The sequence below is a fragment of the Alosa pseudoharengus genome, unplaced genomic scaffold (assembly GCF_046254945.1).
Source record: "Alosa pseudoharengus isolate Yale_2024_CS ecotype anadromous, Long Island Sound unplaced genomic scaffold, YU_APseudo_1.1 YU_APseudo_1.1_scf_22, whole genome shotgun sequence".
Taxonomy (NCBI): Eukaryota; Metazoa; Chordata; class Actinopteri; order Clupeiformes; family Clupeidae; genus Alosa; species Alosa pseudoharengus.
The window spans coordinates 28796850-28819995 of NW_027468680.1; the positions used below are offsets into that span (position 1 = coordinate 28796850).

Below are 23146 nucleotides of genomic sequence, written 5' to 3' on the forward strand. Positions count from 1 at the left end.
GTCAGCAGCACTGCAAAAGCAGCTGCACGTGCTGGAGGAGAAGCTGAACACCGAGATGCAGGCCAAAGATGATTTCGAACAGCGCTGGCGCACCGCCACAAACCGCATGGAGAAAGTGACCAAAGAGCTGGATGAGGAGGTGCACAACTACTTTATCTCTCTCTCTCCTCCTCTCTCTCTATCTCTCTCTCTCTCTCTTTTTAGATTGACTTTTAGATGGACTTTTGATGAATCTTTTAGATTCATTCTTTATTACTATCTCACTTTTCACCTCAACCCTGTCAAATCAAACCCTGTCAACCCTGTCAAATTCAAAGTGTAAAATTTGTATTATTACATAGAAAGGAATTGTTCCTCCGCACTTCTGTGTTAAACAATCAACGGGAGACGACTAATTATATATAGGGAGACGTAGTTCACCAGAGCAACACAGATGTTAAATCCTTAGTTTTTTATTTTATAAGGTGCCAACATGCAAAGGACTAACGTTTCGATGTGCACCCACGTCTTCATCAGAGTCTTATTATTATGAGTCCAATAGACTCTGATGAAGACGTGGGTGCACATCGAAACGTTAGTCCTTTGCATGTTGGCACCTTATAAAATAAAAAACTAAGTATTTAACCTCTGTGTTGCTCCAGTGAACTATGTGTCTCTATGTAAAATTTGTACATCGTATATCACACATTGTAGCACCTTGCAGGAAAGTTGAAACCCAGATTATTCATACATATTACACATCATTAAACGTTAATTAAACATACCTTTTTTTTTTGATAGATTCATTTAGTTTTACATTTATTAAAGCAGCATATTGTGATTTGAGACCAATATGGTTGTGTATCTACATGGTATGAGGATAAACAGGTGTCGTGGCATGATGAGCTGTGACTGACCTTTGCTGTGAATGCATGGTCCTCTTTAGACCAACAGCCGTAAGAACCTGGAGTCGTCCCTGCGGCAGCTGGAGCGGGAGAAGGCCCTGCTGCAGCACAAGAGTGTGGAGAGCCACCGCAAGGCCGAGAGCGAGGCTGACCGCAAGCGCTGCCTGGAGAATGAGGGTGAGAGCAGACCTCCTCTATTTATTCTGTCCTCTAGATGTTCATAAGTATCTTCAATGTGTTTCCTCTAAAGCCCAATGCCAGAGTGGCACATTAGTATACCAAAAGTGTTGGTGGAGTTGAATGCACTTCTTTTCCATTCTGTACATTTCTGTATGTGTCTGGCCATCGCAGTGAACAGCCTCAGGGACCAGCTAGAGGAGCTGAAGAAAAAGAACCAGAACTCCCACATCTCCAATGAGAAGAACATCCACCTGCAGAAACAGGTCAGCAGCAGGACCAGGGCTCCTGGGTGTTGATGCAATAAGCACTGGACTAGACAGACCTTTAGATATGTACACAATCCACATGTAGCGATAGGTACTTTCACAATCAGGATATGCTTTATTGTTTAATTAGCATAAACATTTTTCCATGTTTTTCACAATCAAGGTTAGATATTTGTACAATATTTTTGTTATTGTTCATTGTGTAAGCATAATTTCAGTAAGGCTGGAAGTTGCATATGTATCATAATATACCGTACTATTTATAGAAAATGTGTTGGAGTGGACAAAAACTATGACTAAGTTTAATGCATATCTAATGCTTTTTCTGTGCTGAATTCAACCAGGTCAGCTATATTTCTAAGCGTATCCCTGACAAAGATGTGGCCTAATTTTAAAATACCAGATATTTTCGTTAAAATTACGATAGGTCTGGGTGTGTCATTCTCACAATTGGGACATGTTACAGAATGTCCTAGTGTGGTCCAGTTTTCTGCCAACAGTACCATTTTGTTATGATGTGTAAGAAGTGGTGTAGTTTTAACATGAAACATCAATTTTTGGATGAAAATGGCTGAAAAATGTTAAGCGCTGAAATGTTGCATGTATGTCTTTTATATGGCTAAAACATTCAGTACATGTTAGTATTTGAGCGTGTATGCGGACTTGTTTATGTGTGAAAGTGTGTGCATGTGTGAGGTGATGCTCCTCAGCTGGAGAAGACATGCATCTCTCACGGAAGCAAATTGGATGCAGGTGTATATGTGGCAGGGTGGTCCTCTGGCTTGTTTCCCATGTCCATGTCTGTGAGGATGCTGATGTTGTTTGTGTGGGGGAGTGAGTGTAAGAAAGCACTTCTGCAGTGTGAATACCATTCTGCTGGTGTATGTGTGTCACTGAGTGAAATGAGAGTGTGTATTTTTATAGGTGTCTATAAATGACACAAGGATGGCCGGATATTAACAAATAAATACGTATGTGGTGATGAAATAAATATGGTGCTTCTCTTCAAGATGATGTATTTAAAGTGTATCTAACTCTGCAGAAGTGTGTGTGACTCCGTGTGGCATGCCCTTTCGCCCTCTCAGCTGGACGAGGCCAACGCTCTGTTGCGGGCGGAGACAGACGCGGCGGCGCGCCTGCGCAAGTCTCAGACGGAGCTGACCAAGCAGCTGCAGCAGATGGAGGCCAACGGGCGCGAGCTGCAGGACAAGTGCTGCCTGCTGGAGAACAGCAAGCTGAAGCTGGAGAAGGACTACATCGGCCTGCAGGCCGCGCTCGAGGCCGAGAAGAGAGACTGCAGCCAGGGCTCGGAGACCATCACCGACCTGCAAGGTAGCTTTTCACCACTACGAATTTTCCATAATAGTCGTTACCAGTCGTTATGTACGGGTACAGCGCTGGTGCTAACGTGACTACTAGTGCTAGCTGTTGGCAACATGTGTTCAGTGTTTCCTACAGAATTCAATTCTATTTGTGGTGGCAGGTTTGCAGAATTAACTTGAATGCAACAGTTTTTAACAAATTAGCGCAGCATGGTTATGATGCTAACTAGATTTAAGCACAATTTTTGGTACAACCTGGAAAATCATTGTGTGGTGGTCAATGTTGATATTGTGGTGGGCTGCCACAAATAAGTCAATGTATGGGATGGTTACCAATAGCAGAGGTGTTCTTATTGTCCTTCAGTATAGCTGTACTCAACTTACATGATGTCACTGTGGAACAGGTCTCATTTCCAGTGATGTACTTCCACACATACAGTAGGAATGTCTAGCCCATTTAGCCTTTAGCCATTTTGTAGTTGACTGCTGCCTACAGCACTGACAAGCTATTTTCATAGTCGACTAGCCGATTAGTTGATGAAACCCCTAGCGTGGAGCGGGACAGTGCATGTTTGTGTGTGTGTATGTGAGTCTTTGTGTGTGTGGTCAGTTATCCGTGCACCCACTGGGGTCTCCTCATGTTGTAGCCCACTGTCTTTAACCCTTAAAGGTGTAGGTTTTTGAACATTCTAAGTTCCGCAACAATTGAAGGTTCTAAAATTCTATGTTGAATTCAATGAACCCAGATATTCTTTAGAACGTTCATTTCTCAACATTCCCGTCACACCGGTGTGATGGTACTCCTTTAAGGGTTAATTGGATGGTCTCCAATGAAATGGAAACCCACTCACTGGGTGTGGCATCTCCCCTAGCAAACGTAAAGGGAGCAGGAGGGATTCTGATGGGGTGTACACCTATGAGTTGAGAATGTGTGCACACATGAGACTCTATCTGTATTTGAGCCGTGTCATTTTGCCCATTTGTCTCCTATTAATCGACAACCTCCCTCTGCCTCCCTCTGTCAGGGCGCATCACAAGTCTGGAGGATGACGTGAAGCAGTCGAGAGTGGCCTTGTCCAAAGCAGAGACGGAGAAGCGTCTGCTCCAGGAGAAACTCACAGACCTGGAGAAGGTGGAGCCTTCATCTTCATCTCTTCCATTCTTTCAGTCTTCATGTGATCAGTCTCTCTCCCTCTCTCCGATCACCATCTTCTCCTCCATTACCCCATAACCATATGTCATAGAGAAGCAATGGCTTCACGAGTTTCTCGGTATTATAGTATGTGTATATTATGCTTTTATTTATTTTTAATTTCTATTTGTTGCTTTTGAAAAGCACATTGAATTACTCCTGTGTATGAAATGCCCTATATAACCAAACTTGCATTGTGTTGTCTAATGGTGTGTAGCCCAGAACCCAAAGTTCTTCTTCCTCATTTCCATGCCTTGTTTTTTTTCCCGTGTGTGACCCCTGTAGGAAAAGAACAATAAGGAGATCGACATGATGTACAAGCTGAAGGTGCTGCAGCAAGGCCTGGAGCAGGAGGAGGCCTCCCACAAGGCCACCAAGGCCCGGCTGGCTGACAAGAACAAGATCAGCGAGTCCATCGAGGGAGCCAAGTCCGAGGCCATGAAGGGTAAGGATGAGCCCCCGCGGGAGCCCCAGCGTCAACAAAAGAGTCGTGACAGTCCCTTGTCAGCGAAATCCTAAAAACAACACGCTGGTGTTGTCTCTGTGTGCATGTGTGTGCGTGCGGGCGTGTGTGTGCGGGCGTGCGTGTGTGCGGGCGTACGAATGAAAGCCACTGCTGGCATATGATAAATAGATCCACTGGATGCTTATTTATGGATTATGTGTTGTGCATCGTATGGGTGTGAGTTTGCTTCGGTTGGGGTGTGTGTGTGTGTGTGTGTGGAACAAGACATGCATTGCTGTGTAATTTGGCCTGCAGTTTGTGTTTATGGTTGTATGTTTATTAGGATATGTTTATACAAGGGAGTATATTTACATGTGTATGGATGCATGCTTGTGTGTGTGTGTGTGTGTGTGTGTGTGCGCAGATGTGGAGCAGAAGCTGCAGGAGGAGCGGACGGCTAAACTGCGTGTGGAGAACAAGCTGCTGGAGCTGGAGAAGCATAGCTCCATGCTGGACTGTGACTACAAGCAGGCACTGCAGAAACTAGATGAACTGCGCAGACACAAGGACAAGCTCACAGAGGAGGTCTGTCTGTCTGTCTGTTCGTCTGTCTGTCTTTTGTGTGCTTATATTTAACATACATGTTTGTGGATGTTTAAGTGCGTGCCTCTGAGAGTATACAGTATGTACATGAATCAACATGTGTGCACGCTAGGCACGCGTTTATGTTCAGGCATGTTTATGCTAACAGGCGCTAGCTGTTGTACACATTACCTAGTGGCTTTGCATGTTTGCGCAGAATGGAGCCGCCTGGATTTGGGAGGCAGAGGGAGGGCCGTCTCGGACATTAGAGCAACAATTTATTTAACCCACACACAGGGCTCTGCTAAGTGGAACACCAGGCTAGTTCCAGCGAGTTGGACTGTCTGCCCATCTCTGTGTTTACTAGCCTCTTGCAGCCACACTGGCCTCTGGCCCCTGCATACCAGATAGTGCCATTAGTGCTCTTTTAGGGTTTGGTCACCAGAGAACAGTACACACACAAACACACACACACACACACACACACAAACACAGTGATGAGGAGAGACTCAGTGGTTGAGGCAGGCTGTGCCTCTCCCTTGTCTTTTGAGTTTAGTGCGTCTCTAGCTGTTGACAATGTAGCAAGTGGGTGTGATGTGATTTGTTAACCGGTTAAACTGGTGACTGCAATGCACAATACAGAGAGGATTGTGAACACAGAGACGTTTGTTCTTCCCTTGTACTGATTTGAGTAGATATAAACCTTGGTTCATGTACAAGTTGAAATATGTAAATATAGGAATGCATGTTTAGCACTGAAAGGCAAGGAAATGTTAGTAGAACTGGTAAAAAATATTAGCTAAAACATTAATATAGTCTTAAAGGCAAGAAAGAGATACAGCTTTAATGATACAAAGCAATATGCCAAGTCAGCATGGTAGACAGAAATGTTGAAGAGAATATGAGTTGAAGAGTGTATGAGTTCATTCATGTGCCATCATAGGCAAATACACAGTGATATGAAAGTGATTGACAATAATGAACAATTCTGATTGCGCTAGTCATTAGGCTACTTTTGCATGTACATTCACCCCTTCACCTGACCGCTGTGCCATGTCCATGCCCATCCCCAGGTGAAGAACCTGACCTTAAAGATCGAGCAGGAGATGCAGAAGCGCACGCTGACGCAGAACGACCTGAAGGTGCAGGTCCAGCAGCTCAACTCCCTGCGCACCTCCGAGAAGCAGCTCAAGCAGGAGACCAACCACCTTCTGGACATCAAGCGCAGCCTGGAGAAACAGAACCAGGAGCTCCGCAAGTACGGAGCACCACACACACACACCTACACACACACATACACACACCTACACACACACACTTTCACATACTCACACAATGTATCTCACAGTGGATTATTTAGGGGTTCATTGTTAAATGTCACAAACCTCTCACTTATTTTCTAGAACTTATTGGGGTAACTAAGGAAATTCACTTGGGTTTACAAATCTTCCATGGGCCTCAACTCAACATTTATCAGTGCTATGAAAGCAGTATCCTGCAACTGTGTTTGTTTAGTACTGTAAGCGTGTGACCTAATCAGAAAACCGAGGGTGTGGAAACAAAGCCCTTTGTTCCTGTTGCTGTTCCTGTGATGGAGTGGCCTGGTGACGCCTGACGGGCTCTGTGGAGCAGGCTGCTCATGTGTCTGTCCTGTGTGCTCAGGGAACGTCAGGATGCAGATGGACAGATGAAGGAGCTGCAAGATCAGCTGGAGGCTGAGCAGTATTTCTCAGTAGGTTCTCGCACCACAGATCTACTTATAATAATAATAATAATAATAATAATAATAATAATAATAATAATAATAAGCTTCATTTGTATAGCACCTTTCATACACAGAATGCAGCTCAAAGTGCTTTACATTTGGTCCACTTCACACTACCCAAACCTGTCCTAACAGCACGTTCAGGAAGGAAATCTGAGAAATAGACAGTTTTGATTACTGACTGTCCTTAGGGGGCCTAGTAAGTGTGCTCTGTAAGGTGTTCTGAATGTCTCCCTCTCCTTGCAGACTTTGTATAAGACCCAAGTACGGGAGCTGAAGGAGGAGTGTGAGGAGAAGAATAAGCTATATAAGGACATGCAGCAGACTCTGCAGGAACTACAGGAAGAGAGGTAGGAGTCCCAACAATGGCATCTCACCCTGAGTGAGTGACCCAAAGGAACACACAGCCATGTTTTAAATATACTTCCTCCACATGTCAATTGGCACGTCAATATTATGATTCTGTGGGACGTTATGCCGTCTTGCTGAGTAGTGTTGAACGTCTCAAACAAAGAAACAAGCGGTAAACACCTTAAGGCTGATGGTACCAGTTCACATCTATCTCTAACCTCTTGTAGGCTTGTAGTAATTGGTGGTCAGTGGTGTCACTGGTTAGCAGATCCTTGTCTGACCCCACCCTTCCTCCTCCCGTGTGAACAGGGACTCGCTGGCGGCCCAGCTGGAGATCACGCTTACCAAGGCGGACTCGGAGCAGCTCGCACGCTCCATCGCCGAGGAGCAGTACTCCGACCTGGAGAAGGAGAAGATCATGAAGGAGCTTGAGATCAAGGAGATGATGGCGCGGCACAGGCAGGAGCTGGGCGAGAAGGACACCACCATCAGCTCAGTGAGTCAGAGCGTTCCCATACGCGCAGCGTCGCTTTATGCTAATGTGACAACTGATTACATGACTGATACTGCCTGTTTAAAGTAGTAGTACAGTAAAACATCACATAGATTTGTAAAGACATATTGCATAGTTTATGCTTTCCCAATGAAAGAAACACACTGAGGTATTCACATTGTGTGAATGGTCTATGAGGAGAGGACATTTTAGGATTTAAGAAAAATTGGTCATTTGTTCGCCTTGCCCTCACGCCCTAACCAAAGTTTCCAATTGTCCCTGGTATCATCTTCACAGTTAGAGGAGGCTAATCGCACGCTGACGAGCGATGTCGCCAACCTGGCCAATGAGAAGGAGGAGCTGAACAATAAACTGAAGGATAACCAAGAAGGTATGTTGTCCTCCCACTCTCACTTCCTGCTATCTCTTCCTGTTTGAAAGTTCGGCGCACTCTAATCACTGTTGGAAAAGGCAACGGAAACTTGCCGATGTTTACCAGTGTGCTGGAGATGGGTTTCCATGATGTATCCTATCCTATCCTATCCCCCCACCCACACATCCCTGCACTGTTGTGATCATTCTTCATGGGTCAATTTGGATTTGGTGTTTGATGGACTGTAAAGCAAGGTTTAGATTCAATGACCTGACAGACCTTTGAACTTTATTTTGTGTGTGTGTGTGTGTGTGTTTGCTATCCAGATATGCAGAAGAAGATGGACTTGGAGCAACAAATCAACCAGATTAAGAACACCTATGAAAAGCAGCTTCAGTCCGAGAGAACTTTGAAAACCCAGGTAGGGCAGATGATCAGGCCAACCCTTCACCAATGAAAGTTGACCCTATGGTTGGGGTCAGGTGTCTTTCTACTTAGTCATTCACTGCCTCCTCTGACCAAAGTGAGGTCACTGCTAATTATTCATGTGATGTTTGTCGTGTGTGTGTGTGTGCGCATGTGTGTGGATGTCTGGTCCAGGCGGTAAACAAGTTAGCTGAGATCATGAACAGGAAGGAGGTGCGGGGCGGAGGCAGTCGCCGCGGCAACGACACAGACATGCGGCGGAAGGAGAAGGAGAACAGGAAGCTGCAGCTGGAGTTGCGCTCAGAGAAGGAGAAGCTCAACAGCACCATCATTAAGTACCAGAGGGAGATCAACGAGATGCAAGCGGTACACACACACACTCTCTCACACACACACACACACACACACACACACACACACACACCCTAACAGCTGCATTGGTGCCAAAGAGATGAGTGAAATTGAGTTGCAGGCCACACTCAAGCAGGTACACAAGAGTTAGTCACTTGCCCTTGGACTTTGCACTTGGGATTTATCCAAAGTGACTCACAAGTGACGTCTAATAAATGTGAATAGAGCATGGAAAAAACTTTAGAGGCCAATTTACCTTTAAGTCCTACAAAACTGAAAGTGGCTTAAGTGGTACTTCAGGAAGCGAAGAGAGATGAATAATTTAAGTTCATGAGAAGTTTTTGGTGGTGAGCTGCTTGTTTGAAGACCGTTAGTAAGCCTGCTGGAACTTGGCAGCTCATTCAACCATGACAGTGCCACTTAGCAGAGAGCAAACGCACACACAGACAAACAAATACACAGGATCAGATTTCAGTGTTCAATATTTTTGACTTGCACAATTGATTAAATGGAGAGAAAAAAAACATCCATTCATTGTAGAAGTATAGACAGACACAGCAATACAAAGAGGTTTATAAACAGGTCCACAGGGCAATGGCCTCCCAGTATTATACAGAGGAAGCAGGAGAGAATTTGGCTGATTGTCTCAAAGAAAAAGTTTGGAGTGCCGAGTTTGTTTGTATTGGAGATGCAAAAAAGAGCGTGTGTGACGGCCATGAGGAGTTTTAATATCTTACTCTCTGTGTGTGTGTGCAGCAACTGTTGGATGAGAGCCAGGTCCGTATTGATCTTCAGATGGCACTGGACAGTAAGGACAGTGACATTGAGCAGCTGCGCGGCCTCCTGAACTCGCTCAATGTCCACTCACTAGACTCCGCTAGTGTGTCCAGTGGACCCGACTTCGATACTGATGACACCTTCGCAGGTATGTTTACCATGTGAAAATCAATCCTGTTGACATTTTTTGTCCTTACAAAGCTTTTTATTAACAACTCTGCCAAAACAGAAAGCAGCAGAACTTTCACTAATACTTTCTGTTAAAACTTCCTTTCTGAAGGATGTTGTTGAGTACAAGTTGCATATGAAGACATGTACAGTACTAACAATATCTTACAGTAATGTGACTACTTTCACAGTTCTACTCAAAAGAATCTTATCAATCTGTGAAATACGGGGCTTTCATACCCCTAAATAGCAAGAAGCCATCATATTATTTTAACCTTGTTTTTTGTTGTTGTTGAAAACTCTATAAGGAATAAGCACATTAATGAATAAATGAAATGAATGCATGCATCTCTTTCTCACAGTCCGTAGGCCCTCAGTCAAGCCCAGCAAACGGTCTTTTAGAAAACGCCAGGAGTCCCACCCTGCACTCACTGCTAAAGAAAGCAACTCCTCTTCCCCTAACTCTGACAAAGGTCCACCCCTTCCCCTTGCCCTGTTCTCGCTCCTCTCAATCGTCCTCCTCTCCATTCTCCATCCTCACTCTCCTTTTCTGAGGCCGAGGTCTGGATCTCTCGTTCAGCCTCTGTCAGGGTGGGGTTTCCCAGCCCCTGCTCTCTGCCCTGTGATTGGTCTCCTCTCCCTGCCTCTCAGCCTGGTGCTTCAGGTGATTTGCATGAGCCTGGTGTCTGGACGCATCCATTTGACCCCTGTTTACCCCACTTCTAACCTTACCCATGCGCATTGACCTTGTGGAAATGGATTAATGCAAAGCTGAATTGTGGTGGTCTGAATGCTGTTTTAAGTGGATCATGTCCATTGTAAACAGCATTTAGTCCTGAACCAGATGTGATCTGTCTCTGAGAACCCGATTGTTTTTGAGGAATCTAATCATGTTTACTGAGTGTGGTTATGCGTTGGACGTACATGGAGTTCTGGTGGGTTTTTAATTGCTGGTTTGTGAGGAATGGGGACTTAAATGTGCTCTTGCTGGTTGTGCAATGTTTGGGGAAATAGATGCTGCTTTGCTTTTGAAGACCCCATTCTTTCCTGGGTTCGTGTCGTTTTTACTGTCCTTGGCCTGTTTGTCTGCCATCTGCAGAAAGCAGCTTTGCGAACACCAGGAAACAATGGGGAGCTGCTGCCCCCCACTGGGGATGTGGTGCAATTGCAGAACACAATAGTACTCAGATGGAAATCAAACCCAATTTATTTGTATCTGTTTCAGAAACGAGGCTTGAAGGATGGCTTTCAATGCCTGTGCGGAACAATACCAAGCGTTTTGGATGGGAAAAAAAGGTTGCTTGAAAGTTTCTTTCTTGTCCTTTTTTATGGTAGATATTATCGTGTCTGGTGAACAACAATGTTTTAATGTAACCTAGCCGGTATTGATTTACTACTCCAACTGGTTTGTCTGATTGTGGTTTTCTACAGTATGTGGTGGTAAGCAGCAAGAAGATTCTTTTCTACAACAGCGAACAGGACAAAGAACTATCCAACCCTTACATGGTGCTAGATATAGAGTGAGTTTAGAAACACACACACACACACACACACACACACACACACACACATTCAGCCATGTATACAAGACGTCTATTTTAGTCTCAGACATGTTCATTAGAGTTTTACTTTTACTACAAGTGGAAAACATTGATTGTTTATTATGTATGTCTTTCAGTAAACTATTCCATGTGCGGTCTGTCACCCAAACGGATGTATACCGTGCTGACGCCAAAGAAATCCCTAGGATATTCCAGGTTGGTAGGCAGACATCCCACAACTAAATCAAGCCTAAAGTAGGACTTGCATTGGAGGGATTTATAGTTCTCATGATGTACATGTGTGGCTATTATGTAATCACATTATCCCTCTCTGATATTCAGGCCAAAGTCGTAAAATGAACTGGTGGTTGAGGGATATACCTACACTGTTACGAAACCCTCTTTAATCCACATAAGTAATTTCACTCATATTAACCTGTCTTGATAGAAGGCACCCTGGTGTGTAAAAGCATAAGAAGACCTCTGCCCTCATTATTTCCCGATCTGCACCCTCCTCTCAGGTCCTGTATGCCAATGAAGGAGAGAGTAAGAGGGAGCAGGAGCTGGAGTTGCCCATCGGCGAGAAGTCTTACATCTGCCACAAGGGCCACGAGTTCATCCCCACGCTCTACCACTTCCCCACCAACTGCGAGGCCTGCACCAAGCCCCTGTGGAACATGTTCAAGCCGCCGCCCGCCCTCGAGTGCCGGCGCTGCCACATCAAGTGCCACAAGGACCACATGGACAAGAAGGAGGAGATCATCGCGCCCTGCAGAGGTACGATCTGGTCATAGTGGGACACTGGTTAGAGAATTAGTATTGGTAATGCAAAAGGAGCTATGCAAAACTGTCTTGGTATGTTATTGTTTTAAAGTCAAAGTAAATGATATTGACTACCTCATGGAGTTAGACATTAGTAAACTGAAAAAGAGATATTGTGTCAGATTTGCAGCACATCTGAAGGTGTAAGTATTTGCCTGTTTGAGAATGTATGATGAACTGTAGTGTGGTCAACTGTTGTTGTTTTTAAATGTACTCTATAAATACATTGACATTGACATCTTTTCTGCCTTTCGTGTCCAGTGAACTACGACGTCTCCACGGCAAAGAACCTGCTGCTATTGGCCGCCTCACAGGAGGAGCAGCAGAAGTGGGTCAGCCGGCTGGTCAAAAAGATCCCCAAGAAGCCCCTGGCGACGGACCCGGCCCACCGTTCCTCACCCCGGGCCCCCGCCAAAGTGCTGGCCAGCCAGTCGATGAGGAGACCCAGTCGACAGCTGCCCCCCAGCAAGCCCAGGTGAGCAATCGGTCTTGGAGTCTGTGGGATCAGCTAGCAAATGACCAATGCTAACCATCACAGTTCATTTGAAGGATTTATAGACTAAATGACAACTGAGGCCAACCAGATGCTGTCCAACTAGCACCTGTCTTTTTTCAGTGAAGAATTGCCTCCATGTGTCTGACTCTAGCTTAATAAAATAGCTAGCATGCTAATATGGTAGCTTGCTAGTTGTTTTCAAAGAGATAGACATAGACTGTAATTGTAGCAGGTTATGGATTGGAGTGCTAGTATGTGTGACATGCAGGGCCGTGACCAAGGAGCCAGCCGAGCCCCCAACACTAGGGGAGAAGACCAGCCTCATCCGCCACAAGGGTCACGAGTTCCTCCCCACGCTCTACCACTTCCCCACCAACTGCGAGGCCTGCACCAAGCCCCTGTGGAACATGTTCAAGCCACCTGTAGCCCTGGAGTGCCAACGCTGCAACATCAAGTGCCACAGACAACATATGGATAGGAAAGAGGAGGTCTTGAAACCCTGTGCTCCAGGCAGAATCGAATCACAGACCGAGCCTGGCTAAAGTGTTTGTTTTTATAGACTATCCAACACTGCTAGAATCAATCCGCCTGGTGATCATCACAAAGCTTGTGGTCTATACTTGATACTAAAAAAGAGGGTTGACTTCTGCCTGAAACACAGGGCCCTGGGCAAGCTTGATGACTTGAGTATGAGCAAAGGACATGGGGCTTGGAGCTGAAAACTAAGTCATTCGAAGGGTGCACCCATGATTGATCCTTCAGAGGAATCTCTTCCTTCCATCCATCTCCAAGGAACTACCTCACAACAGTGATGAACATTGACTCACTCAAGACATTTAATCATCTCCTACAAATAAGTAGATCTAATTTCAACCAATTTAAAATTAATCTACCAACCAATCTCCGTTATCATGCTGTCTAATATAGCTAATATCTATAAATGATATGTTTTAAGGTGATATGGAACTGGCAGTACAATACAGCACCATAATAACATATTGCTGTAGGCTTTAGGCTGCCGATATGAAGGGGTAACCTGATAAGGGCACTTTATGAAGGGTCTTGTGTCCACTCCCACCTTCTCCCCTTGCAGATGGCTGGATGAGGGTCTTCAGGACTGGCATTGGGCTCTGGATGATGTGGAGGATGTTGATGATTTTATTGACAGTGCATTTGATTTCTGAGGAGCCCGTAGGCTTGTAATCAGGGTAAAGGCTCTCTAACAGTGTTTGTGTGTCGTGTGTGTGCTGTGGGTTTGCTTAGCATGCTGGTTGGCTTACATTGGAGTGGAGAACTACCTCTTTCAACCAGATCTTTCAATGAATGATCCAGGTCATTGCATTGCAAGGAAATTTAATAAAATATCTCTTTAAGTACTGACACTCTTTGCCAGACTGGTGAGTATTGTTGTCGGTTGATGATGAGTGTTGGCATCTATTTGCACAATTCTTTTCCATCCTTGTGAGCTATCTGAATTGTGTGGTATCTCTACACTGTTTTCTCAGTCTTTGTGTGTCTTGTGTTGTTGTGGTATTTACCGACCTGTTGTTAAAGATAAGGTGTCTCTGTCTCTGGGTGCCCCCTATAAATGGGTTTCACCAATATAGTTCTGTTCTGGAGACAGGCAAGACCATATACAACGGGAAAGATTGTACCTTAAGTTAGATTGCCTCAACGGTTCATCACTTTCAGTTAGAGCACTACAATGGTAAAATGTCCAAATCAAGTGAAGTATGGGATTGACTGGGAGACACAGGAGACATGCTTTGGAGAGATTAGCCTTTGGTCAGACTCAGAGCTGGAGAGCAGACACCGTGGCCTTTCCTTCCTTTCCTGACGTCACTGACCTTTTTCACCCCAGCCCACCTAGAGCGGATGCTCCCAAGATGGGGCAAGACATCTCTTTCAGTGGCCAGCCCAACAACTCATGACTGCCTTAGTTCATTTGCTTTGTTTTGTTTACAAGAAATACGTATCTACAACACAGTATTTTTATGTTAAAATGACAGTATGTTCCTTGTCCAATGTTTTGTATTGATTTATTTCACAATAAAACATGACTTTGACTTGTGGAAAAAAGTGCAATGACTTACGACTGAAGTTGGGTGCATGACCTATTGGGTGGTGTATGTATTAGAGCTTGCTCTGTAGTTCTGTCTACTTAGATGCTTAGATGTGTTTGGGTAGAAGTTGAATACTGTGTTGGGAACGGAAACTAACTCCATCTTTCTCTTGTCTTTTCTTCCTTCTCTCTGTTTTTTTTTCTCCCGCTGTAGTTAACCTCACTTGGGATTGTGGTGAAACTACATGGTGATTTTGGTGTTTCCTCTTTTTTCCACCATCATGAACGCTGAAAGATGTAGTGAGACAGAAAAAAATGCAAAACTGCTTTTTTTCTAACAAGCTGTTGTAGAGGGACCTCTTCTCCTCGCTGGGCATGCAGAGCTTTTTGCTTCCTCATTGAGCACCTGTTGGCCCGCAAGACGTCATTATTTTCGGGCTGCCATTTTCCAGCACGCACTCCCATTGCTTCAAAGTAGTTGAGCTGAGAAATGGTAGCTTGGATGCAAAGGGTTTGCTGAAGGCTGTGGCCCATCTGCTGGTGCAAAGAGTATACTGTATCTGTATCCCATGGATGAGAGCAGGACTTTCATGGAGCTTCTCCCAACCAACTTGCCAGTGATCGATCAGAGAGTTCCAAAGCACTTAAAACCTGGATTATGTCCTGGGGGAAATCACCAAAGGAACCCAAAGAGGGACCATAAGCATCAGGGACTAGGAAATGACCCCCATGACCAGTCACCAGGAGGCTCTGCTCAAGGAAGTGTGGTTCTCTTAAGAACATTATTGGTACCTAACACTACACCACCCCAGCACTACAGACACATGATGTGGATGCAAGGTCACCTCGTAGGTTTATTGTTGTTGTACTAAACACAGATTTTTTTTAAAAATGTCATTCAGGGCTTTGGTAGTTCACTATAGACACTAGTTATTGAAAGTAACACTCTTAAGTCTGGATTGCGGAGTGCCAGTATTGACCTCATGCTCACCCTTATAGTAATGCCTTAAATGTATGCATCACAGATCATTCCGGAAGGGCAATGTTTACGGCACCGTTTCAAACGCAGTCAGTGCACCACAGAGCATTTTCTGCTGCTGTATTCTTTTTGTTGAATGTATACCTTAGAGGATGGACATCTGTGTGTTGTATAAAAAAAAAAAGAAATATGGAAATGCTGTACGTTTCACAGTACGTGAAGAACTCCCATAGCGACTCATGTCGAGTCTTTGTTGGTTGAAAAATCCTCTGTGTAAGCTAGCATGTGTGCGATTTGATGCTGTGGGTTTAAGGAAGTAACGTGGCTTTGTATTCGGGGTAGTTCACTCCCATATATGAATGTGCTCTTATATTATTCTTAAGAGAGGGAAAGAGAGATCAAAAGTATGAAGTTTTTCAAAAGATATATATTTACATATTTTTTATTTTTTACAGGGAGAAGATATACAAATTGTTTGTATGTAACCCAAATTGCTTAAGAATATTTCACTGCAGATATGAGAGAAGGCTGATTTTGTTTTTTATGTTAGTCCAGGTCAGCTGATGGTGTGACTACCTTCCAGTTTGTTGGGAGTACTGTAGTGATGTGCTGTGAACTTTTCCCCTCAAGTCCCTATTGAGTTTGGATGAAGCATGATCTATATAAATATACACAGTATATTTTAAGATGGCATCATACAGAACACCTTGTATTATTTATACTGGCCTGTGCACTTTGTATTTTAAAGCGCTACGTCCAGATTGCATGTTTTATATTGCTACGTTGAACCGAACGATAACCTGTTTGACAATAAAACAAAACTGTCTTTAACTGTTGAGCTTTACAGATTTTGAAATAACAAAACATTTGTATTGTTCTTTTGTAAAGTCATGTGTTCTTGCTTTACACAGAGCCTATATAAGCGTCCTGTGGAGCAAAAGGAGAAACGACTATGGGACTGTAGATGCTTTTTATTGAGGTATTTATTGCAGGTGATCTACAATGTTCACTATGAAAAGACAAACTAATTAAATAGCAAAAGTATTCATTTAAAAAGTTATTTCAATCCCAACACTGTAGACATACCAGTTTGCTTAAGTACCTGAAAACCTGAAAGTTTCCCTGGACTGATACAAACCAGGGAAGAAAACTAAGAACACATTTTGTGTTTCACAGTTTGAGAAAGTATTTTATAAAACCTCAGGAATGTAATGGAAGTGTGTGCACATCTGACCTAATCAATATGACTTAGAGGAGCAAACAATAACTCTTTAAGTACTGCTACAAGACAGAGTTTGAGATTAAGGGAATGTTTTACAAAGGTTTGTGGTCATACATACAATATTTGATATGTAACCGTTTGTTAAATATAGTTCCAACTTTCTACAAATACTGTACGAAATTGTGAAAGATTATTCAACACATATTGTTGCATAGTTATTGCACTTAGAAAAAAAGTTTTGGTCAATCATTTAGACCCATTTAACCAATATATGAAATAGCATCATAATCGTCCAATAATACTTCAGAGCTGAAATTGTAATGTCATCAGTTTTCCAGAGTAAACTATTAGCTTAATCCAGGTTTAGAATGTAAACCAGAACAGCATCTGATTATTTTTCCAGTGTGTAAATTCCTGACCTTTTACTTTAGGTAAAGGGGGGTATTTGACATGACCTGAGCCGAGGCCTGGGGTTGAGAGTGAGGCAGTCCCTGCTGCCATGCACTGTAAACTCTCGACGCCTCAGTCTTGCTTCTTGGAGCCCTTGGGCCTGTAGTACAATACTGTCGCCAGGACCCAAATGTTCAGAAGTGTCATCACGATAAACCTGATGAGAACTTTTGACAGGAAGGCAGAGCTATGTAAGTTCCCAGGAATATGCAAGCAATCAAGAGAACCAAAAGAAGACACTCCAAACTAAAATAAACTAAAATGATTCACTTAAAGGATAAAGTCTGATACTATAAATGCTCAAATATGAACACTCACCCTGAGTATCTCCAGTTGTCACAAGCGTGGTGAAAATCCTTGCTGGAAGAGATGCAACAACAAACATGTAAACAGTCATTATACATCATGTTCACTCTGAATAGGATCACTAAAGGATCCCCTTAACCTCAGCCCATTATTAACAAAACCACAGGCAAGGAGTGTACATGCAAATACTCTAAGCATAGTGAACTGCATAAATATTTTAGTAAAAGTTAACGTCAAACTAAATAATTGCTATATAACACAGACTGGTGGCGTGTGTGTGAGAGAGGGAGAGAGAGAGGGCACTGAAGAGACCTCAGTATAGTCTTACCCATGCAGGTGTAGGTTGCCATGGCCCAGGTGAGGGTGCTGACCTGACCTGAGTCTTTGGACGCCCACAGACACTGGAGCTGAGCAAACTTGCTGCCAGCGCTGATAAAAGTGCACAGGCTCTGATGGTGAGAGGCCACAGACAGAGGACAAGCAGAGTACAGTTTGAGCCAGCAGAAAATAAAGGGTGAGCTACACCTCCGTAGTCATTGTGTAATAAATGGGGTAGTAAAACTTTGCGTGGTAAGAGGCCTCATACTGTATATAGATTGGGTCTGGTGCAGACCTAACAAACTATAACCTCCAGTAACATCTGGTTTGTCAAGCACAGTTTATGGGTTATAAACAGAGAAATGGAAATCTGAAAGGTTATGTGGAGGAACATTTTTCTTTGAGGTTGCTGAAGGTTGACGTTTCACGGTTACACCAAACAAATTCTAGACGAGGCTTTGTTGCAATTCAGTACAAAAAGCACAAAAAATGTGATGATACATTTCATCAACGCATAGCAGACAAACTGTATTCAAACAGATTTCTCTTCCAGAGTTTCCACTGTAAACTCAGACTTTAGCTGACAGTGAAATAAAATGTCCTTGAGAACAGCATGTACTCACCATAGCAAGATCAATAACCCACTTCTGCACAATGAGAAGGTGCCAGGTGCCCACAAACCTGTTCAACTCAAGTCAAGGGGCAGCACAGAACAAGAAAATCAAAACCTGGCATGCAGTTCATGTGTCTCTGCTTGGATTGTAAATGTAACCTGATACTTTTGTGATCAATGGGTATATTAAACTTAAAATCAATACTGTTTAAACAGTTATTTTATTCAACTTGTTGACTCATGAGTGATTTGCTCATAAAATGCATGCCCCCTGTGGTCTGGCCTTATCAACATACTGTATGGACCCTGAGGTAGACAACATTCGGAGCGCTGAGATACTATATCTCTTGTTGTAGAACATGAGAGGGGATCATTGCACAATGTGAGTGTAGGTCAAAGACGTCGCCGAGTAAGGATACACAAGTGCATATAGCAGTCCTTGCTTCAGGTTACCATTGTAATGGAGAATCAGCAGCAACAGCATCACATCTTAGGGAGAGAGAGAGAGAGAGAGAGAGAAGCGGAGATCTGATAGTTGTAATTGTGTGGCACTGCACACAGGACACACATGGCACTGTGACAGTGAGGTCATCATGCAGTCCAGCTTTGAACCAGGGTCCGGCTGAATCACACATACTTATGTGGTTCATCAGAATGACGAGCTAGATTTTGCATTAGTTAAAGTAGGCCTGGGGCAATATCTGATTAACTATACTCCGCTGATTAACTGTGTTTCTGGAAAAATGCTTAGTTAGACTATGCTTCGGGAACATGCATCAAATATTACTTGATGTTATGGTCCTGAACATGACCAAGGTTATGGTGGTGAACTCACCTTGGGCAATCAGAATGGGATACTCCAGGTAGGTAGGAGGTGGGTAATCATAGTACATTTGGTAGCGGACAAACACAATGAACCTTGAAAAACAATGAACAATGCCATGGTTAAGCAAAACAAGTCCAGTGAGCAAGCGTTGCTTAGATTTTGTTTGTGTTGGGAGGCGTGTTCATTCCAGTTTCACAACTGATAGCAGAGAAGATATACAATGACTAACAATTATTATGCAACAAACCACCCAAAAACATTATGTAGGCTACTAATATGACCATAGCAATCCGATTGAAAGGAGTTAAATGGAGCGTTGATTTTATAGTAGCATTGAGTTGCGGAAAACAACTCTCCCTTTCTGTATTTGGGCAGAGTAGCCTATACATTCTGCCCCAAATAAACACAGCAGGGCGATGCCAGAGTGTCTATTCAGTGAGAAGACAAACTGTGATACAACTGTCTCATGAGGGATGTACTGCTACAAGACAGACAATTATGACCTATCCTTATTCGTAATATGCCCTTTGTAAGGGCGTGGACCAATACATCCCCTCCAAATTCATCTGTATGAGTATGAAAGCACTGATTTGCACGAGACTTAGAAGTAGCCTATGTGTGTTGAAGATGATGGTTATAAACCCAATGGCAGCAACATTCGTAATGAATATCCAGATGCTACAGCCAACAACCTAACGTAAGCATATCACAGCAACTATGGTGCGTCTGCCATCTCGCTATAGGCTACCAGAAAGTTTATATAGTGAAATGTCTAGGGAAGACGCTTCGGGAATTTGAGTGTTTGTTTTGAATCGCTGACTAACGTTAATTCGACATAAATGACCGCCATTTCCATTCTAAATCAGGAAGATGCTTCTGCAACGCATCTGGAACACTCTGATGACAATGGAATCGAAATAATCACTGATCTTAAAATAATTGTTTTGAGATCAGTGAATGTAACATTCAGTTAGGCTTTAACATAGTAGCCTATTTCTGTTTTATTTTTTTGTAGCTATCTATTTCATCACAAAGCTACATTGTAGCCTATGGTCTTACCCGGTAAGTTCCAAGAGCAAACTGTTCAAGCTCACACCGGTGGTTGATTTCGCTCTCATCAGCACAAATATTTGTGGAAACTTGAGAACCATGCACAGGACTAGTGTGCTAAAGTTCGCGAAATGCAATAGCGTATCGTCCTCCATCGTGTGAGATGGTGATGCGTGGACCTCTTGGTAAACCCCGACTGAAATTTTGGCACTGATGAAAGACGATAACCGTCCAAATTTGGAGAACAGCGCACTTCCGCACACATCACCCACACTATTTCTGACCCTGCGTGGCATCCGTAGTTTCTTTTTTAAAATGTGCTTTTAATGTCAATGTGCTGCAGCAGCTTTGCAGTCACAAATCTGATGCCTGTTAGTAACTGAAGTGATAATGAATATTTAAATAATTATGTCTTAATTATTTAAGACATTAACAAAATCTATTAAATTAAAATAACGCAATGTAATCATAGTAGCGTATGCCCTATGCAATAACAAAACAGCCCAGTAAACGTTTCTGTAAAGCATACAATAACTTTATTTATAATTTACAGAGCATGAACAAAACAAAACATTGCTTTGGCATTATGCTGTTATCCATTTGGACAGTATGGAGCCTAGTAGGAGCCTACCAACAATCGCTAGGAGTAGCCGAATTTAAACAAATCAATGAAATGAAAAGACGTACATCAGTTACAGAAAAAAAATCAGTGAGTAAACATATAAAACGTTCAGCCTAGTCCTACATAAAATCTGTCATGCATGTGCTTTCAGTTTAAGCCACCTAACTTGCAGCCTGTGCACAAGGGAAGTGGCGCACACTGGCAATCGAGGATGCATAGCCTAATATCAATTCAGGGACTTCATCGATGAATTCATCATAATGTGCGAGTTAAAAGTTTCAGCAGGGCTGCATTTCTGGACCCTGCTTCGTTTTGCCATGAGTGCCGGTCAGTATTAGCAATTTGTCCATCCGAATGAGTTCCTTGCCGAGCTCCGTGCGCAAGCGACTCCCAAACATTTGGTTTGTGGTGTTGGGCAGACAATCCGAGTACACAGGCACATAGCTGGGGAGGGTAGACTGTGTCCTCGGGCGACCCTGCAAGCATGGGTGCACTTACTTAAGGCACTAACACTTTTTTGATGGCGGAACATTCATAACCAAAACATTTTGTTTGTTGTGTGAATAGGGACAAGCAGTATATTATATATTGACAACAGGGCAAAACAGAAATGATTGACATCTAACACCAGATAAATAATGCATATTTGGTCCAGTCAATTTGTTTTAAACATTGAACATAATGTAGGCCTATCTGGCACATATTAACTGCCTTACCAGCTGGTCAAAGTTCTTGAGAAAGCTCCAGTTCTTTTCCCTAAAGAGAGATATTTGGTTAGGCATTATATGAGTCATGTATTTGAAATGTTAGGCATAAAAAACAACGTCATTCAACTAGCTACTGCCCTACTGTTGTAGTCTATTTAAAATTCATGTTAATCTCATAATTTGGAAAGGATTATTGGATGAATGGGAGAGGGTTTTGTGTACAGTATCCACGGCTAACTGAAAGAATAGGCGACTTCATCCGTGTAAACGAAACTACCGAACTCTATAGTAAACTATACCATCCGGGGGGCATTCGGTCAAATGCAATCCACTCCTATCAAATATCGGTTGAACAACGGATCGTTTAACTGGCATCCGCGCTGAGGAGAAAACAAGGGCACTTATGTCTATTTTAAGCAGTTGTACAAGAGAGAGTGATATAAAAGTAACGAATAATCTCATTACCACTCTTTCACCCCCATCCTCTCCGCGCGCACATATTCTCGCCATATTTGATCCTGTTTGACCGGGTCTCGAGTGTCAGAGTCTTGTGCCGGTGTCTCAACGCCTCCGGTGTTTCGTGTCCTATCCGGTTGGTGTCTGTATATAGACACAGATGACTGTGATGTTAAAGCAACGCTGGGTCGCTCCACTAACCGGTATCCAGCTGAAGTTGCGCGCCTTAAGTTGCCTTTCCTATCCATCTTTAGAAAACGCTCACAAATGTTTTGATTTTGATAAATCCATTGGTACTTTCTCTAATAAAACTGTTGTAAACGCCTTTTAATTTGTGGTAAGCAAAACCCACGACGTGTTGGGCGACATTCCCACGGGCGGAAGGGTGGCACAATACCAATCAGTACACAAGCGCCTCTGGCGCTCCCGGGCGAGCCACACAGGGCTCCACTCACTTGTTTGTGGGCTTGGTCTCCCTTAGAAACAGCCGGGATATGCGGCGGTACCCACAGACCATTGTTGATTTACTGGAGGCGACACATCCGCTGGGCTCAAAGGACTTGTCTAGCTTTTGTTGAGAGAAAGTTTCTGGGGGAATATTGAATAGCATTCATGCACGAAAATAAGAATAAAAACTTGCTAGTTTAGCCTTTATCAATTTATTAGATCTGGATTTATTTCAAACACCTGCACTCTAAGTTTTGACATGTAGAAGACATACAATTAGCAAATTGGCTGAATACTGAATATTACATGTTATCTGCACTGATTCCATTTCTTCAGTTTACTCGAGTTTGACATTTGCATTACTAATCACTATAAATTCGTTTTTTCTTTGATTCACTAGATGGCAGTATGTACTAATATATCCGGATTGAGAACCATAAAGATGGACAAAAGCTTAGTGCATGTTTGTAAAAGTGATGAAATACAACCTGAATTATCTTATTGTCACAGCCTTTCACTTTGTGAAATCAGATGTGTCCTTCAAGTTAAGGTCTGTTGGCTATTTGCTCTTTGAATTCAGAGTCTATCAAGCAAAGGTACACACACACACACACAAACACACACAAACAAACACACACACACACAAACAAACAC

General features: G+C 43.2%; 3 protein-coding genes across 3 annotated transcripts in view; 1 reads left to right on the top strand and 2 right to left on the bottom strand.

The window, feature by feature from the left end:
• The window catches only part of rock2a (rho-associated, coiled-coil containing protein kinase 2a), a 37584-nt gene extending 24100 nt beyond the window's left edge, over positions 1–13484 (top strand). The window contains exons 11-31 of the mRNA XM_076299606.1: positions 9–139; positions 926–1061; positions 1236–1327; positions 2416–2662; positions 3678–3784; positions 4130–4289; positions 4714–4874; positions 5945–6129; positions 6534–6603; positions 6883–6986; positions 7297–7483; positions 7778–7871; positions 8180–8274; positions 8454–8645; positions 9387–9555; positions 10801–10871; positions 11007–11095; positions 11254–11332; positions 11638–11893; positions 12200–12413; positions 12703–13484. Coding sequence (XP_076155721.1) covers positions 9–139; positions 926–1061; positions 1236–1327; positions 2416–2662; positions 3678–3784; positions 4130–4289; positions 4714–4874; positions 5945–6129; positions 6534–6603; positions 6883–6986; positions 7297–7483; positions 7778–7871; positions 8180–8274; positions 8454–8645; positions 9387–9555; positions 10801–10871; positions 11007–11095; positions 11254–11332; positions 11638–11893; positions 12200–12413; positions 12703–12976 — 3113 coding nt within the window. The 3' untranslated portion in view covers positions 12977–13484. The remainder of the gene's footprint in view (positions 1–8; positions 140–925; positions 1062–1235; positions 1328–2415; positions 2663–3677; positions 3785–4129; positions 4290–4713; positions 4875–5944; positions 6130–6533; positions 6604–6882; positions 6987–7296; positions 7484–7777; positions 7872–8179; positions 8275–8453; positions 8646–9386; positions 9556–10800; positions 10872–11006; positions 11096–11253; positions 11333–11637; positions 11894–12199; positions 12414–12702) is intronic.
• A 2956-nt stretch (positions 13485–16440) lies between these two features.
• slc66a3 (solute carrier family 66 member 3) lies at positions 16441–20525 on the bottom strand. The gene is made up of 7 exons (XM_076299605.1): positions 20270–20525; positions 19220–19302; positions 18804–18873; positions 18395–18452; positions 17782–17902; positions 17466–17507; positions 16441–17314 (listed from the first exon to the last, which is right to left on the bottom strand). Exons 1-7 carry the CDS (start codon positions 20413–20415, stop codon positions 17220–17222), a joined length of 615 nt encoding a protein of 204 aa, XP_076155720.1. The 5' UTR covers positions 20416–20525; the 3' UTR covers positions 16441–17219.
• A 275-nt stretch (positions 20526–20800) lies between these two features.
• cimip5 (ciliary microtubule inner protein 5) lies at positions 20801–22413 on the bottom strand. The gene is made up of 3 exons (XM_076300022.1): positions 22055–22413; positions 21599–21638; positions 20801–21358 (listed from the first exon to the last, which is right to left on the bottom strand). The coding sequence occupies exons 1-3, from the start codon at positions 22291–22293 to the stop codon at positions 21161–21163; spliced, it is 477 nt and encodes a 158-aa protein (XP_076156137.1). The 5' UTR covers positions 22294–22413; the 3' UTR covers positions 20801–21160.
• Positions 22414–23146: the final 733 nt, after the last annotated feature.